Source organism: Falco peregrinus, chromosome 14 (genome assembly GCF_023634155.1).
Source record: "Falco peregrinus isolate bFalPer1 chromosome 14, bFalPer1.pri, whole genome shotgun sequence".
In the NCBI taxonomy this organism is placed as follows: domain Eukaryota; kingdom Metazoa; phylum Chordata; class Aves; order Falconiformes; family Falconidae; genus Falco; species Falco peregrinus.
The window spans coordinates 6,293,590-6,310,086 of NC_073734.1; the positions used below are offsets into that span (position 1 = coordinate 6,293,590).

Sequence of the window (16,497 nt, forward strand, 5' to 3'; positions counted from 1 at the left end):
CCTCGCAGAAACCAACCTCAAAGCTTAATGCTGAGCTCTCGGTGCTAGCTGTGGCCACTGCCTCCGAGCGGATGAGACCTGTTTATGTACGTAATTCTAAGGATGCATATAAGAAATTGCATTTAACTTCTTCTAGGAACATGTGAGCCCTAACCATATACTTAACAAGAATAAACAAAACCCAGAAGGAATTGCCATATTTGACACACGAGCAGAAGTATGTAACTATGAAATCGTTTACACTCTTTTCAGACAAGTCACACTTCAAGCTTACTCAGATTTTCTTCATACTTCTATGAAAACAAACATTTTACAGTAACTTGACTTAAGCAAAGCGAAAAGACAGGCTATACTACATACATGTATTTTGGGGCATTTAGGAAATAGTTTTTTTACAGTAGCTTGATTATGAATTACTGACTTTCTAAAATTTATCGTCAAAGTATTTAGGCAAATCCTGGATGATACCTGAAATTTAATTCTTCAAAATTATTTTAATAATTTTGAAAATAAAAAATAAATTTTAATAATTTAAAGTTCATCTAACAAGCTCAGTTTCTGTGGATGAGAAGTCCTAGCCTGACAGAAGACTGAAGTATTGCATTTTTCCACAGATGAAGTTAGAAAAAAATTACAGCGGTAATACACCTTCTTCAAGCCACCTTAAATACACTGTCTAAACTCATCCCATGAAAACCACTATCAATTAAAAAAAAACAAAAAACAAAAAACAAAAAACAACCACTGTCAGAAACAGTCCTGAATTTCCACAAGAGACAGGTAAGCTATTTCCCTCTGCAACCTCAGCGGTCACAACACTGGATCCAAACCACCCAGTCACATAAGGCCACCAGCACTGGCACAGATTTGGTGATGCAGAAGGCAAGACCGCCGGTTCTCCAGCTTATTATGTTCTCCTGACGCCAACACAAACAAGCAGGTGCAAATCGTAAACTGTGTAGGAGTTTTCAACTTCAAGAAATTCATTACTGCCCAGAGGCTGTTTTATTCAAGATTAAAATGCTGCTTCTGAATCCTTACATGAGCTTCCAATCTTAACTACCCATTTAGGTTATTTCATATACATCACAGATACTCTTAAAAACATTGTTTCCTCACACAAAAATCATCGTCTCCTCCAAGTTAAACTTTTCCACTACAATACGCTATTCATACCCTGCCAGCAATACTCGTCCTGAGGGTTCAAAGGGATGCAAAGCCAGCATTCAAACAGCCATCTCCAAAGACACATAAAACTGAGAATATGTGGTATATTTTAGGTCCAGTTGTATTGCAGCTGTATTTCAGCTACTGTTGATACTTTTCAGGGTGGGTCTGTTACAGAACACTGTTGTTCCACAAAGCTGGATCAGTGAGATATATAAATACAGATGTAACAATATATATGTATATGCACATACACAAAAAAACCCCACCACCAAACCCAAGAATTTGACACCCACAAGCTACCTCACTGTAATCTAAAAGCAAGTATTTTATATAATCCACGAAACTTCAGTGTTTCTAGAATTCTATATGCAGAATTTGTATTTTCAGTACAGGGGCTAGAGGCATATAGACAAAATACCTGCAAAGAGCCGGTAGGTTCTTTGGCCTTTAAAAATTTTACTTTTCACACCAGGAGATAGTAGTTCTGGAGGAGGAAAAAAAAGTCACAAAGGCAATAGTTAGCAAGTTTAAAAATTCAGTTTCAAAAGGATCAATTGTTTCTTGGAGAAACCACCACTACGATAAAGGGGAAAGTTTAATTGAAATGTATTATACAGCCTTTAAAGAATGGTGATGGTTCCAATACCTCACAACCAAGGGAATAAATTTCGAGGTTTGCCGAACACTAATATTTACGGAAGGTTTTAAAATACCACCCAAAAAAAAAATGAAAAGAAAAAAAAAAAAAAAAAAAAAAAAAGAGGGGTCAAAACATCAGACTATTTATTCTTTTCTTTTCATTCCTGATGTCAGACAGTGACAAAAATGAATTTCAGATTCCAAGTAATTTTTGTCAGTCAAGGCAAACCGAACTAGTTCTACAAATCTATATTAAGGAAATTTAAAAAATAAAATATTAAGTAAAACAAAAGGGTACTGTCTGATAAGATACGTATCTCAAGATATGAGTCATCATTACTCGATTTTTTTATTTGTGCTACTGGCTGGCTAACAGTCAATTACTCAGATCAAAACAAAACTCGTTTCCTTTGGCAAGCTTCAGATGCTGGATTATACGCCAGCTCACACCTTTCAAAAATCAGTACCTCAAGACACTTGTTAAATGAAAGAAATTTGTTGTTTAACCTCTGAACTATGGCTTGTCTACCTCCAGGCTGCATTTTCTATAAAACACCAGTTTCCTTTCATCAGCCACTGTTTATTACAACAATTTGCAAATTCTCTGAATGAAATCTGAGATAAAAATATCTAGTATTACTTGGCGACAGCCTTGTATAGGGACAGATATACTCCTCATTCAACAGGATCACTTTCGATATTTGTCCTCAGCAGTCCTACGGGCAGGAAGCCCCTATTTGACCAGCCCAATGTCCAGGTTGTCCCAAAAGTTTTAAGATCTTCTGCCATAATGTTCTTTGCAAAATGGATGCCCAATCTCATATACAGGCAGTATCAGGCTGGGCAAGACAAACCCAGAAATCCAAATATATTCATTTTATTCAGGGGGCAATGAAAGGGGAGGAAAAAAACAAAAGAAAAAAGATGCATACAAGATACTCATCCAGATTGCTGTTTCCAGCAACAATGGAGATGAAGTCTTGCGCACAAGAATGAACAAAACTGAAAAACAAACAGATACCCCCTCGGAAACACATTATCTTTTCCCTAAAAACTGGAAATTTGTGTTTATAAGTCTTTACCTTTACTAATTTCCAGATCAACAGGATACTCAATATTCTTGATAAGCTTCTGACATCCACCAGTTTTCTCATACACAAACCGCTTGAGGTGTAAAACAAGAACAGGTGGGAGTTCTTCTAGTGTCACCCTTCGACTGATCTCCACCTAACACACACAGAGAACAAAGGTGATGAAAATCTGTCATTTTTTGCTAAATGCTCAAAATTACTCCTTGAGAGGAATAAATATTTAAAATTAAATACACTACCAGAAAAAAATCACGGATTCCTTGTTATTATTATATTAATTTATGATAAACTCTGCAGTATATGACTTAAAAGCACACTGGACCTTCAACCAAAGTGCTGTCTTACAGGAGAACTCAATACTTTTAGTAGAATGTAACATGTTAGAATGCTTGTATTTCCACTCAGACGCTAAAATATAAGCCAGACCAAACCTCCAGCACCTAATTTGAACACCCATTTCTTCCACACCTCATAGCTGAACACTGGATTGTCAATAAAGAAGTTAAACCCATCTGCAGTAAAAAACAAAAAATGAATGACTAGCAAAACAAAAATCTATGTGGCAAATCACGATGAGTTTGCATTGCAAACGTTTCTTTCACATGGAAGATAACTGGAGAAATAAATGTTGCCCAACACTCCAAGTACACAACGCATACAAGTTTCAGCTATCCATCTTCAGCTTTTCAATAAAAAGGTCCATCCTTTAAGCATGTTCTCATGTGGACTATTCAGAAAACTTACAGACACAAAAATGCACATCAGAGAACATCTACACCTCAAGAGCCTCTTTCTATCCTAGCCTACTGAAAGAAATTATGAACAGTGTACCCAACATTTCCATCCAAGTAGTCCATGCACTCCAGAGATAATGCTCTTCACCGATGGGCACCGTAAGAAGCAAGGCAATACCTTAGTGTGGGAAAAAGTTTAATTTCTTACCCTGTATCAGGAGTTCTCAAACTGTAAATGTCAAAAGTTTGCTTTTCTTCCTTTGAAGTATTTTTCTATTGCAATTATTACTATTACGTATGGTATTATTTGAAAAAGACAATAAAAAAAAAATTGCAGAGATGCATGAGAATACAGAATAAAATGTCCTGGTACTTAAAAGTGACAGAGAATCACAGGGCTTGGAGATCTCAGAAGGTCTTCTTACTCCATCCCCTCTGAATCAATTATAACAATCTGTGTAAATAACTGGTGTTTCTCCAATATTCTCTTAAAGCAGTGAGGACAACTCCACAAGCACCTAGAGTAGGTCTGATTCCTACTTACTGTTTGAGTATCACTGAGACAAATCATCTCTTCCTTTTCAGGGCAGCCTTTGACATATTATACATTGGGTTCCATCTCCCTATGTTCATGTTTTTTCCTCTTGATTCTGCTCCCCCTTATTGGCTCTTTTTACATCACAACTTACACTGCCATCCATTTTGATTATTGTTTTCCAGATATTCTCTGTGAAGAACATTTTTTTGAACTGATGACCTAAAACTGAGTATAATATTACTGACAAGTTGGGGTTTTTTAGGGCTGTGTACTGCAAACCAGTCAACTACAAAGCGCCAAGGACACTGGATGGAGGTGCTACTGGCTATTGAAAGACTTCAGATTATTAAGCCAGAGAGAAAGACAGTGATCGTTACATGTTTTAGTAAGGTTCTAGATGGACTTCTATTCAGGCCTACAATCAATTAATTTTTTATTATTTTTAAGTGAAATGTGTAAATCAAAACCCATCGAAGATAGCCACACAACCATGCAAGTGTTCTGCTAACAAGAATTTTCTTCTTAAAACTAGACCATACGCTGAAGAGCTGCTCCTTTATCAAGAACATCTGGCAATCCCCAGGCATCAGTACAATAAGATCAGCTAAAAGCTATTTTACTCATAATAGTACGTGTTACTATGACAGTTCACCCCGTTAATGTAATATATACTCCAGTAAAATCTCCAACCAATTACTACAACTCAAAAAGCACCTATTTAAAGGCATGGTTTTGTGTAAGGGTTAGCTCTCTTCCTTTCAGTACATGTGTTCCATTGTAACATATTTTACCGCTGCAGGACACTTTGAAAAGGTTGGTACCTCTTTTGTTAACATAATTAACAGTGTTCAAGTAAGCATTTGTAAAGCAAGACCTGTACAAAAACCCTTTTAAAGAGTTCAGTATTTGACTGTCAAAAGGGGTCAACAGAACACACCTCTTGCTTGGTTTTTGTGGTATAACCCTGGACAGACTCTCTCGCCACCAAACTTTCCAACGCATCCTGAACTGTGCGTATCTTGTCTGACTGGATGTCCAGTTGCAGGGTGAAGAAAGGTTGCAGTGTAGCAGACTCCTTAGAACTCTGTTGGTACACAACAGATCTATGGAAACAAAAAGGTTAAAATGTAATAAAGCAGACTAATTTTCAACAATACAAAACCTTCCAGTAAGAATGAAGTCTACCTTCGTTACTCAAACTATAGTTAATCCAAAACAACACACACAAATACAAAGGTTAAACGTGTTTCAACCACCTGAATCTACTTTACTGTGATTCGATTGATTTTCACATCCACTTAGAGCCTACAGGGATTATAGCTTAATTGTTTTATACATGCAAGGATTAAAACAGTTATTGGATAAATACCAAAAGTTTAAAATACTGAAATTTTTCATAAGGCATTTAAAAAGATTCATCTCCAGACTCTTCATGTTAAAGAGTTTTGAAATTATGTTTTCTAACAGATCTTCAGAAGTACAAAATACTAGTGCTTATCTAACTGTTGTTCTACTGTAAAAACTACAACTGATTCCATGTCTTCCAATAAAAATACACCAATTTTTTTAGTCATTTCACTAAACCAATTTCACAGTGATTTTAAATTATTTGCTTAAATCTTGCCACAGGAAATATAAACTACGCTCCATTGAGGACTGGCATTTCCTTTTCCTCCCATCATTTTCTGTGTCCAGACTCTGCCCATGTACTCCTTTGTGCAGGAACTGGAGTCTTTCGGAAAACTGGCAGAAGTAACGACCTAGGGCATGAAAATATTTCCTGGGGGGTTTTTTGGTTTCTGTTTTTGTTTGAAGTGTATTCAGTTGCACCCTTTAAGTAGCCTCCCTTGGTGATCATTGTTCTGTGCAATGAGAGTACACGCTTCAGCCACAACATCACTGCACTAAGTGGACTCTTCCTGATTTTCATTTTTCTTAAGAATTTGCTGGAAACTTAAAACCATCAAACATGGCTCAAGAATTATTTTTTTTTTATTATTCTGAAAGAGGTATTAACATTAAGAAGCCTCACCTGCTATAAAAACGTGCTTTCACACAGCCAAAGAAATAATTAATTTATTATGTTGTTACACTGAGCCTTACAAAGCTTGAAAGCAGTAAGATAATTAACACAGCTCTAATCTAGTAGCCATGCTGACATTTCTCCAGGTCATGTATGAAATGTTAACATAGAGCTTTAATGCCTGTACTGCAAACTCCTATCAAAACTGCCCCTCTGGCTCAGGCAAAGCCCTGAAGCACCAACAGAAAGCCAATGCATCTTTATGTTGGCAAATATATAACCTTTAGAGGAAATAAGAGCGTATGAAAAACAGTAGCATCTTTATTTGTTTAACACTTCCTCCTTGGCTATATTTAAGGACAAAACCTTTAACACATGGAAAGCATAGTGTTTCAACAAACAAGCGCTTCACTGTGTAAGTCTTGCTGCTTTTGGATACACTTCCTAAACCCTTTTTAAGCTAACCATTTAGTGCAATAATCAACAGAAAAACGCTAACAACTTCAACTGTTTTCAAGTCCATGTGTTAGAAATTAATAATACCAATAATATTCTGAAAAGAAAATGTTGAGGAATTTTTTTTTAAGTTATTAGAAATTAAATTTAACATCTCTTCAAAACATTTTTTTTTCAAAAAGATATGCAGAAGTTGACTCAACAGCAAAACTTTTGCTGAACTATGATTTTCTGTGACAGTATCACTAGAATAATTACAAAAATCAATTGGTCATGCATAATTTTCTATGAATAATTATCCTTGGATACAGTAAGAACTGTACAGCAAGAATTGTTTAGGAAAGCAGGCACTGCCCATCGCTATCCTGCTTAAGCTACAACAATGTAATTGTTTAAAAAAAAAAACACAACAGTGCACTTCAAGGGAAAAGTTGGTACTACTTAAGAAATATTTAGCAGACTTTAACTGACTTGTGAGCTAGCTTGCATAACAAATATTTGAAATTCACACAAGCTGGAAGTCAAAAGGGACTCCTGCACACGGGCAAACCAGACCCTGATAGAACTGTGTATCTTCATACTTACACATTTAAGCCTCACAGTGCTTAAAGCAGCCCTTCTGATTTGTTGTTGTTGGGGTTTTTTTCCGTTTGTTATTTTTTAAGCAACTGTGCTTAAAGGGGCATTTAATAGACACTTAAAGCCTCAAGAGGACAGCCTAAAGCTTCCCAAGCCAAAAGATGCCAATTCAAACCATGTTTTCCTAGCTGCTTTTTCCATTTGATTTTTCCAATTTCTGATGCCTTCCTGTAGTGGAAATAGACCGGCAATTCTGTATTCAATCCTTCCTATCTCCACCCTCAGCCTCAGAAGATGAAGCTTTCCAACATCGCATGGGATACTGTTTCTGCAGTAAATTGTGTGACCTGGTTTGGAGGCACAATTATGTGATGTGGTGACAGCAGAAAACAGATGCTGGATTGCACCCTGTGGTTCTGTTGGTCAGGGCAAGCTTTTACTTTTTTTCAGTATTACCTTTGCTTTACGTCACCTTCTGTGGACCTCCACAGAAGACAAGCGTTCTCTTGGTATTCGTAATTTAAAACTTAATGGAATCAGGAGAGATCTACACAATTCTAGCTGTGACAGATATGCTAAGGGTATTAACAATACCTGGGGTTCATGAACATATCAACAATGTGGAATTCCATCAATACATACAAACATCTGTCTGCCAATTTCTACAGAAAGTATCATTTTATTTGTCAGCTGTCTGACTCAAATCCCAGAAGACTAACTTCAATGCATTTCACAGGCAGAAGGCACTAGCCCACATTATTCACACCTCTAGACTGAAGACCTGGCAACACAGGGCAACACAGGGAGTCAAATACTAGCAATTAAGTGTCTGTCTCCAATTTAAAAATAATTCTTCCAGTCTAGCACTTTTGTTTTGGAACATGTTTTTCACAAGTGTTTACCTTGCTTTCATTTTAAATTACACATTTCTCCAAACAAGTCAGGAGGCTTCCTTTCCAAAAAAATACTCTTCCAGTATCTACTTTCTGCCTTGATCTGCTATCAGACCTGAATATATGTAATGTCCCACATTCTTTTCATTCCTGTAACATCTTGTAGTAATTTACATTTTTCCAAACTTCTTTTGCCTTTAATATTAAACTATTACACATAACTTTCCTGCTTCTGGGAAGCATAAGTGTCTAACTAACTAAAAGTGTACAATTTTTTATTTTATTATTTCACTGGCCAGATTTAACTCTTAGCAAATCTCATTATCCCTTAGTATCCTTATTTACAAAATAAGTCAAGAGGTCACAAAAAACCAGGTAGCTATAAAGTTCTTTGGAATTCTTAGACATTCATATATAAAGCATACATATATCAAACGCTTTCGCTATATGCAGTTCAGGGCTTTTGTTTTCTGAACAGTCTGTTCTTTCAAGACACTTAAAAAGATTCACTCTACAGTAAAGTCAGAATCATATGATCAATCCTTTGATCATCCTGGTCCATCTTCTGTAACTCTCTCCCTGCATAATAAATGTTTCATGGGAGAAAGTTCACCTCTCCTGGCCTGAACAAAGTATGAAACAGTCTCTTCCATCCAACTAGCCAATAATGGTGAAAAACACAGAAAACAAAGCAGAGCAAAGCAGCCTAAAGTTTCAACAACTTTTACGAAAAAGTACTGCACCTTATATGACCACCAAAAATATCAGTAATTGGAGTCTGAACAAAATCCGCCTGTCTAGTGACTGATGATTTGTTGCGAGGTCCCACTTGCTCCCATTCATCCTCACTGCCTTCCCCTTGCTCATCTTGCTCCTCCTCTTCATGAACAGTCTGAGCCTCAGGGCCATTGGACACTGAGAGTTCTTAAAGTGAAGAAGATAAAAAACGCATTGATTTTTTTTTTTACAAATAAAACATGTATGCAGATAAAGAATGCGAAAGGCAGAAGACCCAATACAAATAATTTTCAGAGGATAAATGTTTTTATAGATCACAGATTTGAGAAAGCAAATGAGAAAAAGTATATTCTAGGGTCACTCATAACTGGACTCATCTATGTATTAACAGTATGCAGTTTACTGATGACTGTATGTAAACAGATGTAGTTTTCTAGCAAAGTTTCATATATTTTTAGTTGTAAATTTATGGGGTAGAAAATTAGAAAGTCAAGTGTTATTCTGGAAACATAACTATGCCATTATTAAATACAACTCCTTTTCTGCACAGATATTTTACAGGGAACCCAAGGCTTAGCAAATATTTTCTTTGCAAGTGCCAAAGTCAGGAGGCTATAAACTGCACACAGCTAAAAAACAAAATATGGAATGATCATTTTATATCATAAAAAATTTACCCTACTAAAGAGAAATTGGGTAACTAGTGATCTTAATTCTATACTTGGCTAAGACTAAGAGTGTTGTGTTTCATTTTTATTAGGGGACCCAAACGTAAAGCCACTGTAAAATAAAATGGCACTTTACCCTGCACAGAAATTCTGATACTTCTTCCAAAGAAAATTTTTCTCCAACTTGGTCAGTAAGCATTTGAAAATAATTTAATATGTTCTGGTTTATATTAGATATAAATCAGCCATTAGTCTAGAAGTTTCCACTTCAAAAAAAGATCTTAACAGTGGTTTAAAGATCAGTGAAAAAACACACTGATGTATTTTTGAACTACCATGGAAAGAGCCAAAACCCCAGTAAACAACTGACATTGCAGGTCTTATGAATGGCAGACCAGCTACCTATGCTTAAAACTAGTCAAATTGACTTATCCTCAAATAATACTGAGTTGACCTCAGCACAAATTTGTAATACAGCAATTTGGTGTTTAGGAGGACCAGGTATATGACTTACTGTTGCTCAGAATGATAATGCTTTTCCAGATACCCAGTAACACTTCGGATCATTTGTAAATTGGACAGAATGGCCTCATTGCATCCTTTGGACAAATTTTAACAAAATATTACTTGTCAATGTCTCTTGAGCCCCCTAAAACATGGCATTCTATCCCTGTCTCAACATCTATTCCAAACATCGCTCTGTATTACAGAATCACTACCAAAAAAAGGAAAAGTAAAATATTGGAAAGAAATTAAAGTTTGCTACAAAAAAAAAAAAAAAAAAAAAAAATCCACAAACTTTCATTATGTGGAGAGAGAAGTTTCTTTAGGGTCAGCATTTCTTCATGTAGTCCATTGAGGATAAATCCCAAGTATTCTTCAGCATCCTCTTGCCTGCCCTGAATAAAAAGTGGGGGGGTTAATTATTGTATGACATTTTCATGCTTTCATTCTAACAGAAGGTTCACGACATGGAACATCTAACTTTCACCTATTAATTTAGCTGATTTACCAACTACTCAGTCTAAGTTGTAAAGTCAAACAAAGTTTAAATTTTGCTGTAACAACCCCTCATTTTTAACCAGCTCAAAAAGAACCAACACATGAATTGGTAACCTGCCATAAGCAGTAAGTACACACATAAGCCTGACCTGAAAACAAGCATTTCTGTGTTCTTATCATTACAAATTCCTTTTAACATGCAAGTTGGTAATTAATTTTTTTTCCTATGTCTTTCCAAAGTAATATTGAAAGTTGCCGTCAAACCAAGGCCAAATCAAAAGATGGTTTGAACTATTATCTTTTCTTTAAATTGAGGCAAAACCTGAAATAGTATTTTGAGGTCTTTGTGGATCTTCAACCATTCCAAGCAGAAACGAACAACTGCCCATTTCTTAAATACAAATCAATAGGTATCTTCTTTATAAAAAGAGATGTTCCATTCCCATAGTAATTTTTTCATTATTCTGATGTATCAAACCGCCAAACTTGTAATTAGCATCCTCCTATAAGTCTCAAGACAGTCTAGCTTCATTAGAATGAATGATCAGCTAGGTGATTTTAGCGGTATTTAGAACCTGATGTATGGCTTTACATTGTTCCACAAAAGTTTAAATTTTTTAAGTCACACCTTTTCTGACAGACTTGACTTTATAACCGTCAAAAGTCTATAAATGTATGTAGGTTCAAAGGCAGCTCCCGGTCGGATGTCTCGAACAATTTTATCACCTAAAGCTGCAAGGCAAAAGAGAAGTACATATAAATAACAAAATATACAAGTTTTTCTACATTATACCTTAACATTATCTTCACACTTCATTAGATTTTGGAATCCAAAATCATTTCTTACTAATAATTTTATTACAATTTTAATGACTCCAGCTCAGAATTCATGAGATACAACCCTTTTATCCATACACATTTTTTAAAAAAAAAACATCCTACATCACCCTACATAAACTTACAGATTGTCTAGGAGTTAGTACTCTTTCTACAGTCAACACTCTGAAGATTAACAAGAATATCCACAGCCATCATAAAAGATCAATTCTAGTTCTAGTTAAATTTTTGTACTTCTTTTGTATTCAAAGAACACTTCCTTAAATATTTTATATATCTGTAATTCTAATAGATCACTTTTCTTCACTGCAGAAAAACAAAACAAAAAACAAGAAATCATTTGACAGCATGTTCAACTTAATGGCAATACAAGGCCCCAGAAACTATATTTGAAAACTACACAACATAATAAAATGACCTAGTAGTATAATAAGTTGCATAAGACAGTAAGATTTGTTTTACAGAAACAAAACTTAAGCAGCAAACCACAGAAATGTCTGAACTGTTTGGAAATCACTGGAACAACCAGCTCCTCATGATATTTTCTTATAATGTTACATAAACACATTCCTGAAATTGTTTTTGTAAGTCGGTAATATGACAGACTTGGTTTAGAGATTAAAAAAAAAAGGAAGCCTACAAGATAATTAATTTGCATCAAAAAATGTTCTATTCCTCACTATGCATCATCATTAATCCTAAACACTTATTAGCAAGAATCTTACTTCCAAGGCTTTTCATATTGATACAGTGCATAGGATGGAGAGGAATTAAAAGCCATGATAACATGCCTGCAGGCAATCTCAAACTGCTAGACACCTATTATGGTCCCATTTTGCTCCCAATTAACGTGTTTAGTACTTAAGGAAGAATGACAGAATTGAGCAAGCTGATAAAACAGCTGGAAATATGCAGACGAAGGAGGCGGAGTAAAAGATTTTGTTAGAACAGGCATGTTCTTAGAAGATATCTTAACAGTTAACCTGACTATCAACAACAACTATTCTTACTGTACTTGCACCTTTGGTCGACGAAATAGAAGAAAAAACAATGTAAGGTGCAACATCTATGACTTCTTGACATGAACCACCAGTAAGAAAAAGTGTAACACTGACAGAAAAGTGGCAGCAAACTTTTTAAGGTTTCAGTAAACCCCAAAAGGCCAAAGACCCACGAAGGGGATCAAAGCACCAGTACTTAAAGGTCTTGAGTACGTCACACCACGTGGATCCTTCCCCCAAAACTTTCTTATGATTTTACAAGTTTTCTCCCCCTATTCCCACTCACCTTGTTTTGCTTTAGGAGGTACAGGCATATTAGTGAACTCATTCATTAAACGAACACTGAAACAGAATGGAAGGAACAACTAGACATGAGCAGCAAGCTAAGACTTAGAAGGACAAATAATAACATTAGATCATCGTCATTACTGACTGCCAATACCAAAAAAATAAAAAAAAATTGAAGAGTATCATAATGAAGTCTGAGTAAAGTTCAGACATAAGAATTAACCTGATCATTACTAATGAAACCAAGGTACTCTTGTTAGTTCTTGCGACTCTCACAGTTTATTTTTGCATATTAAACACTTATTTAAAACCGATATTCCTCAGGGAACAGGAACTATCTTCCTTGACTGGTCAAGCAGTTGTAAAATACCAAGTTCATTACATATGACCAAAAAAAAAAAAAAAAATCCACACAAAGGAAGACTTGTGGATACATACCAACTTTCAACAATTGCAGTAAACAATTATTTGTTAGGTATTTCTGAATGAGCTTAGTCAGAGCATAGATATTTTAGTTTTCTTTTTAACAAGCTACTTACAAACTGTCTATCATTGGTGTTGAGGTACACGGCCGCTGCGATTTTGAATACATTGGAATGGACTTCATTAAATGATACATTGGAGGGCAAGCAACCAAGGCTTGCAGGGTCTATGCAGGGGCATTAAGGAAATATTCAGAAAATGTAATCTGCATATTAACCAAATATTCAACTATATTTACAATTATATGCAAAACAAAGCTAACATGTAGATCGATCCAATCACTAAATCGGAACAGATGGACGGACTGTTATCACAACATTAATAATGTACAGAAGTTGTAGTAAAAAGCCCTGGCATCTTGTAACACGCAGTGATTTCACCAACACTAATAATGTCAAAAGCTTCAATTAAAAGGGTAAGGCAACACTTAGTCTAGGAACAGGAGAGGAAAAGAACTTTCATAGGAAAGACTTTATAAAATTAACCATTTGAAAACCAGCAAGTGATAACCTGCAACATGTTTTCTGAAAAGAATGGAAGAATCCAGCTGACAGTCAAAGGTGATGATTCAGCCAAATCAAAAAAGAATCTGCTGTGATGTAAAACATTCTGCAATGTAAAGAAGAGTTTGGAGCAACCAGCAGAACTACAGTGTATGCTGGGAGAAAATACTTTGAAAACATCAAAATCTATTCTACTTGTCAAAAACAGTGAACAGAGGAAATCAAAAGACCGGAGGGGCAGGGATATGACAAAAAAGGCAGTGATCTCAAGCTAGAAGGAGACATTAACTTCATTCCTAGTGTGCAAAAATTGAGTAATAAATTCCCACGTAGTGTTTTAAGACTGAAAAAATCAGAGCCAATACACACAACCAAAGGAGTGCAGAACTGGTTATTTAACATAAAAGTTGAAGTTTAAAGCACAATTGCTCGTTTGGAAATAGGTTACTAGGCTCTGCCTCAATCACTCTTGAAATTGGTCTGCGTAGTTTTCACTAGCAGTACTAGCAGACAAAACAGAAGCATCCCAATTATCACTTGGCAGTGAGCCACTGCTAATACAGGAGATGTACATATATTAATACAAAGCTATTACTAATAAAACTATCATAACGCAGCGCTGAAGGAGGAAGATTTTTGTTACCCAAGGTAAAAGTTATTTTTGCAGGGGAATACAATTCTAATACATTTAAGACCACGCTAATCTTCCATCCTGTTGTAAAAGGATTATTTTAAACACTGCGTTTACGGAAGTTACAGGCCAGCAATAGCCTGCTCAACAGAAAACCAAATGATCCACTAACCAAAGTGCTAAAGCAGCCTAAAAGTAAGAATACTTACTTCAAGCACAAAAGAGAAATAACCACTTAAGCTGATCCTCAAAGAGTCGTGAGTAAATATAACTAGAAGTTACATGAAGATTTTCAGTCATGAGAAAGTTACAGTTCTGGAATCTTTTGACAGAGGTAAGAGACGAATTGCAAACAGAGGCGTGCAGCCAACCGCAGGGGAACCCCGGACACAAGGTTCAATGATCCAAAATACCCCTGGATTTCTAGATGCTATCCTTAAACATTTTAACCACGGTAGCAGGATATGGGAAGACAAAGACTTTTATAAAATACTTACCAGAATAATCCAGAAAAAGTTTTGACAGATATAATATACAGATTTTAACTTAAGTGTATTAATTTTTCCCCAGGTAAGGATACAGCATTGATGTAGCACCAGTTTCCTTTGTTGATCAGCCCTCGTGGTTGCAAAGACACTGGTTTATGTATTAGTCTTACATTTTCCAGTATTTCTGCAGAATGAGAAATAGTAAATTAAGCGTCAACAAAATGTACATGCTAGCCATCAAAACAAGTATCTGTTGACTCATTACAAAATAATTCAAAGCAATTATTAACAAGATCCCCAGAAACTTCAGCAAATAATTTTTGCTCCATGTAAACACTGCTCACATTTCAAATCAGACACACTTCTTCAACTGAAGACATCTTGGTATGTGGGTCAGGAGGATGCTGGTTCAAAAACTAATCACTGTAATTTCAAAATTTAGAAGACATTTGTTCTTTCTTCTCCTAAAATCAGATACTTTTAATTGTACAGATACATAGATACATACATAGATAAAAATATCTTTTTAGCTATAATCCCTCACCACCAATTTTATGAGGTATCTCCCAGATTCTTCTGCTTTGAAGAGAGATGAAGCTGATATAGCAGCCTCAGTTTACAAGTTTCAACATTCATTATCTTACAACAAAAATATCTTAGTGCAATCTTAGGACAGACAAATGTTAACATGAGCTTTGGAACAGTATGTTTTATCTGCTAAGTTAAGACTTCCAAAATTTACAAGATAACAGGCTTACATAACACAATCCCTATTGTTTTCCTGCTTTCAAAACCTTCACCAATGGCCCAAGTCTAAAAATTAGAAACCACTGTGCATAAATAAGTTATGAAATTGAGAGCAACAGGGGGAGTTTTTCCAGGAAGCCTGACCTGTTATTTAGGTACCTAAATAAAAACTGTTTATAAAGAAAATATTGATCTGGTATATTTCAAATTTGCAAAATACAGACAAGAGGATACAAGACAAAATAAAAAAATGTAAATAAACACAGCAATTGTCTACTAAGAGGGTTGGTTACTTTTATAATAAATGTGAGAACCTGTAAAGTCCTGATAAGCTACACTGCATAAACTTCAGTGTTTTAGCTAGAAAGACTCCTAAACAGACAAAGTAATGTGACATAGGTGGAAAAAGAGGCACAAAGCTGTGACTAAGCAGTGGAGGTGGCAGAATTGCAAACAAAATCCATGTTGTTCTACTTCCAAACCCTCTCTTTACCTATACAAACATATCTCGCTCTGACACCACCAATTCTAATCAAATAAAAGCATGCCAAAACCTGGAAAATATTTATATATCAGCCTTATATTACATAAAGAACCTGACACCCAAAAGGGCAGATGGCAAAAAGATGTAAAAGGGAAGACATTAGCACCTAGCACAGATGCAGATGAAAACTCTTCTGTAAGTGTTGAAATTTGTTATTATCAATGCCCGAGTATTTCAGAACATACTGTTAAAGCAAAGTCTGAAACGTTCACACATACAAACTTTGTTAGTATAACCAAGCACTGTTGAAAATTAGAATAAAAATAACAAAAATCGTGTTTATTTTTAACGTCTATAAATAACTTTTTAGGTTAACTGTATTTTCCCCCATTTTTCTATCATACTAAATAAAACATTTATTAGGACCTCTAGCATCCTCTTGTGGTCATAAAACCACTTTGTAAACAGTGCCTAGAGCAATTATGGTGAGTTTTGTTTCTTTTA

The 16,497-nt window shown here is 35.5% G+C and overlaps 1 protein-coding gene across 1 annotated transcript in view; it reads right to left on the bottom strand.

Annotated features, from left to right (window-relative positions):
- The window catches only part of USP10 (ubiquitin specific peptidase 10), a 52,806-nt gene that overhangs the window by 1,915 nt on the left and 34,394 nt on the right, over nucleotides 1-16,497 (bottom strand). Inside the window, exons 5-13 of the mRNA XM_055818563.1 lie at nucleotides 14,855-14,946; nucleotides 13,197-13,306; nucleotides 12,656-12,711; nucleotides 11,160-11,263; nucleotides 10,329-10,428; nucleotides 8,867-9,047; nucleotides 5,110-5,275; nucleotides 2,892-3,036; nucleotides 1,589-1,654 (exon numbers count right to left, since the gene is read on the bottom strand). Of these exons, the coding sequence (XP_055674538.1) occupies nucleotides 1,589-1,654; nucleotides 2,892-3,036; nucleotides 5,110-5,275; nucleotides 8,867-9,047; nucleotides 10,329-10,428; nucleotides 11,160-11,263; nucleotides 12,656-12,711; nucleotides 13,197-13,306; nucleotides 14,855-14,946 (1,020 nt within the window). The remainder of the gene's footprint in view (nucleotides 1-1,588; nucleotides 1,655-2,891; nucleotides 3,037-5,109; nucleotides 5,276-8,866; nucleotides 9,048-10,328; nucleotides 10,429-11,159; nucleotides 11,264-12,655; nucleotides 12,712-13,196; nucleotides 13,307-14,854; nucleotides 14,947-16,497) is intronic.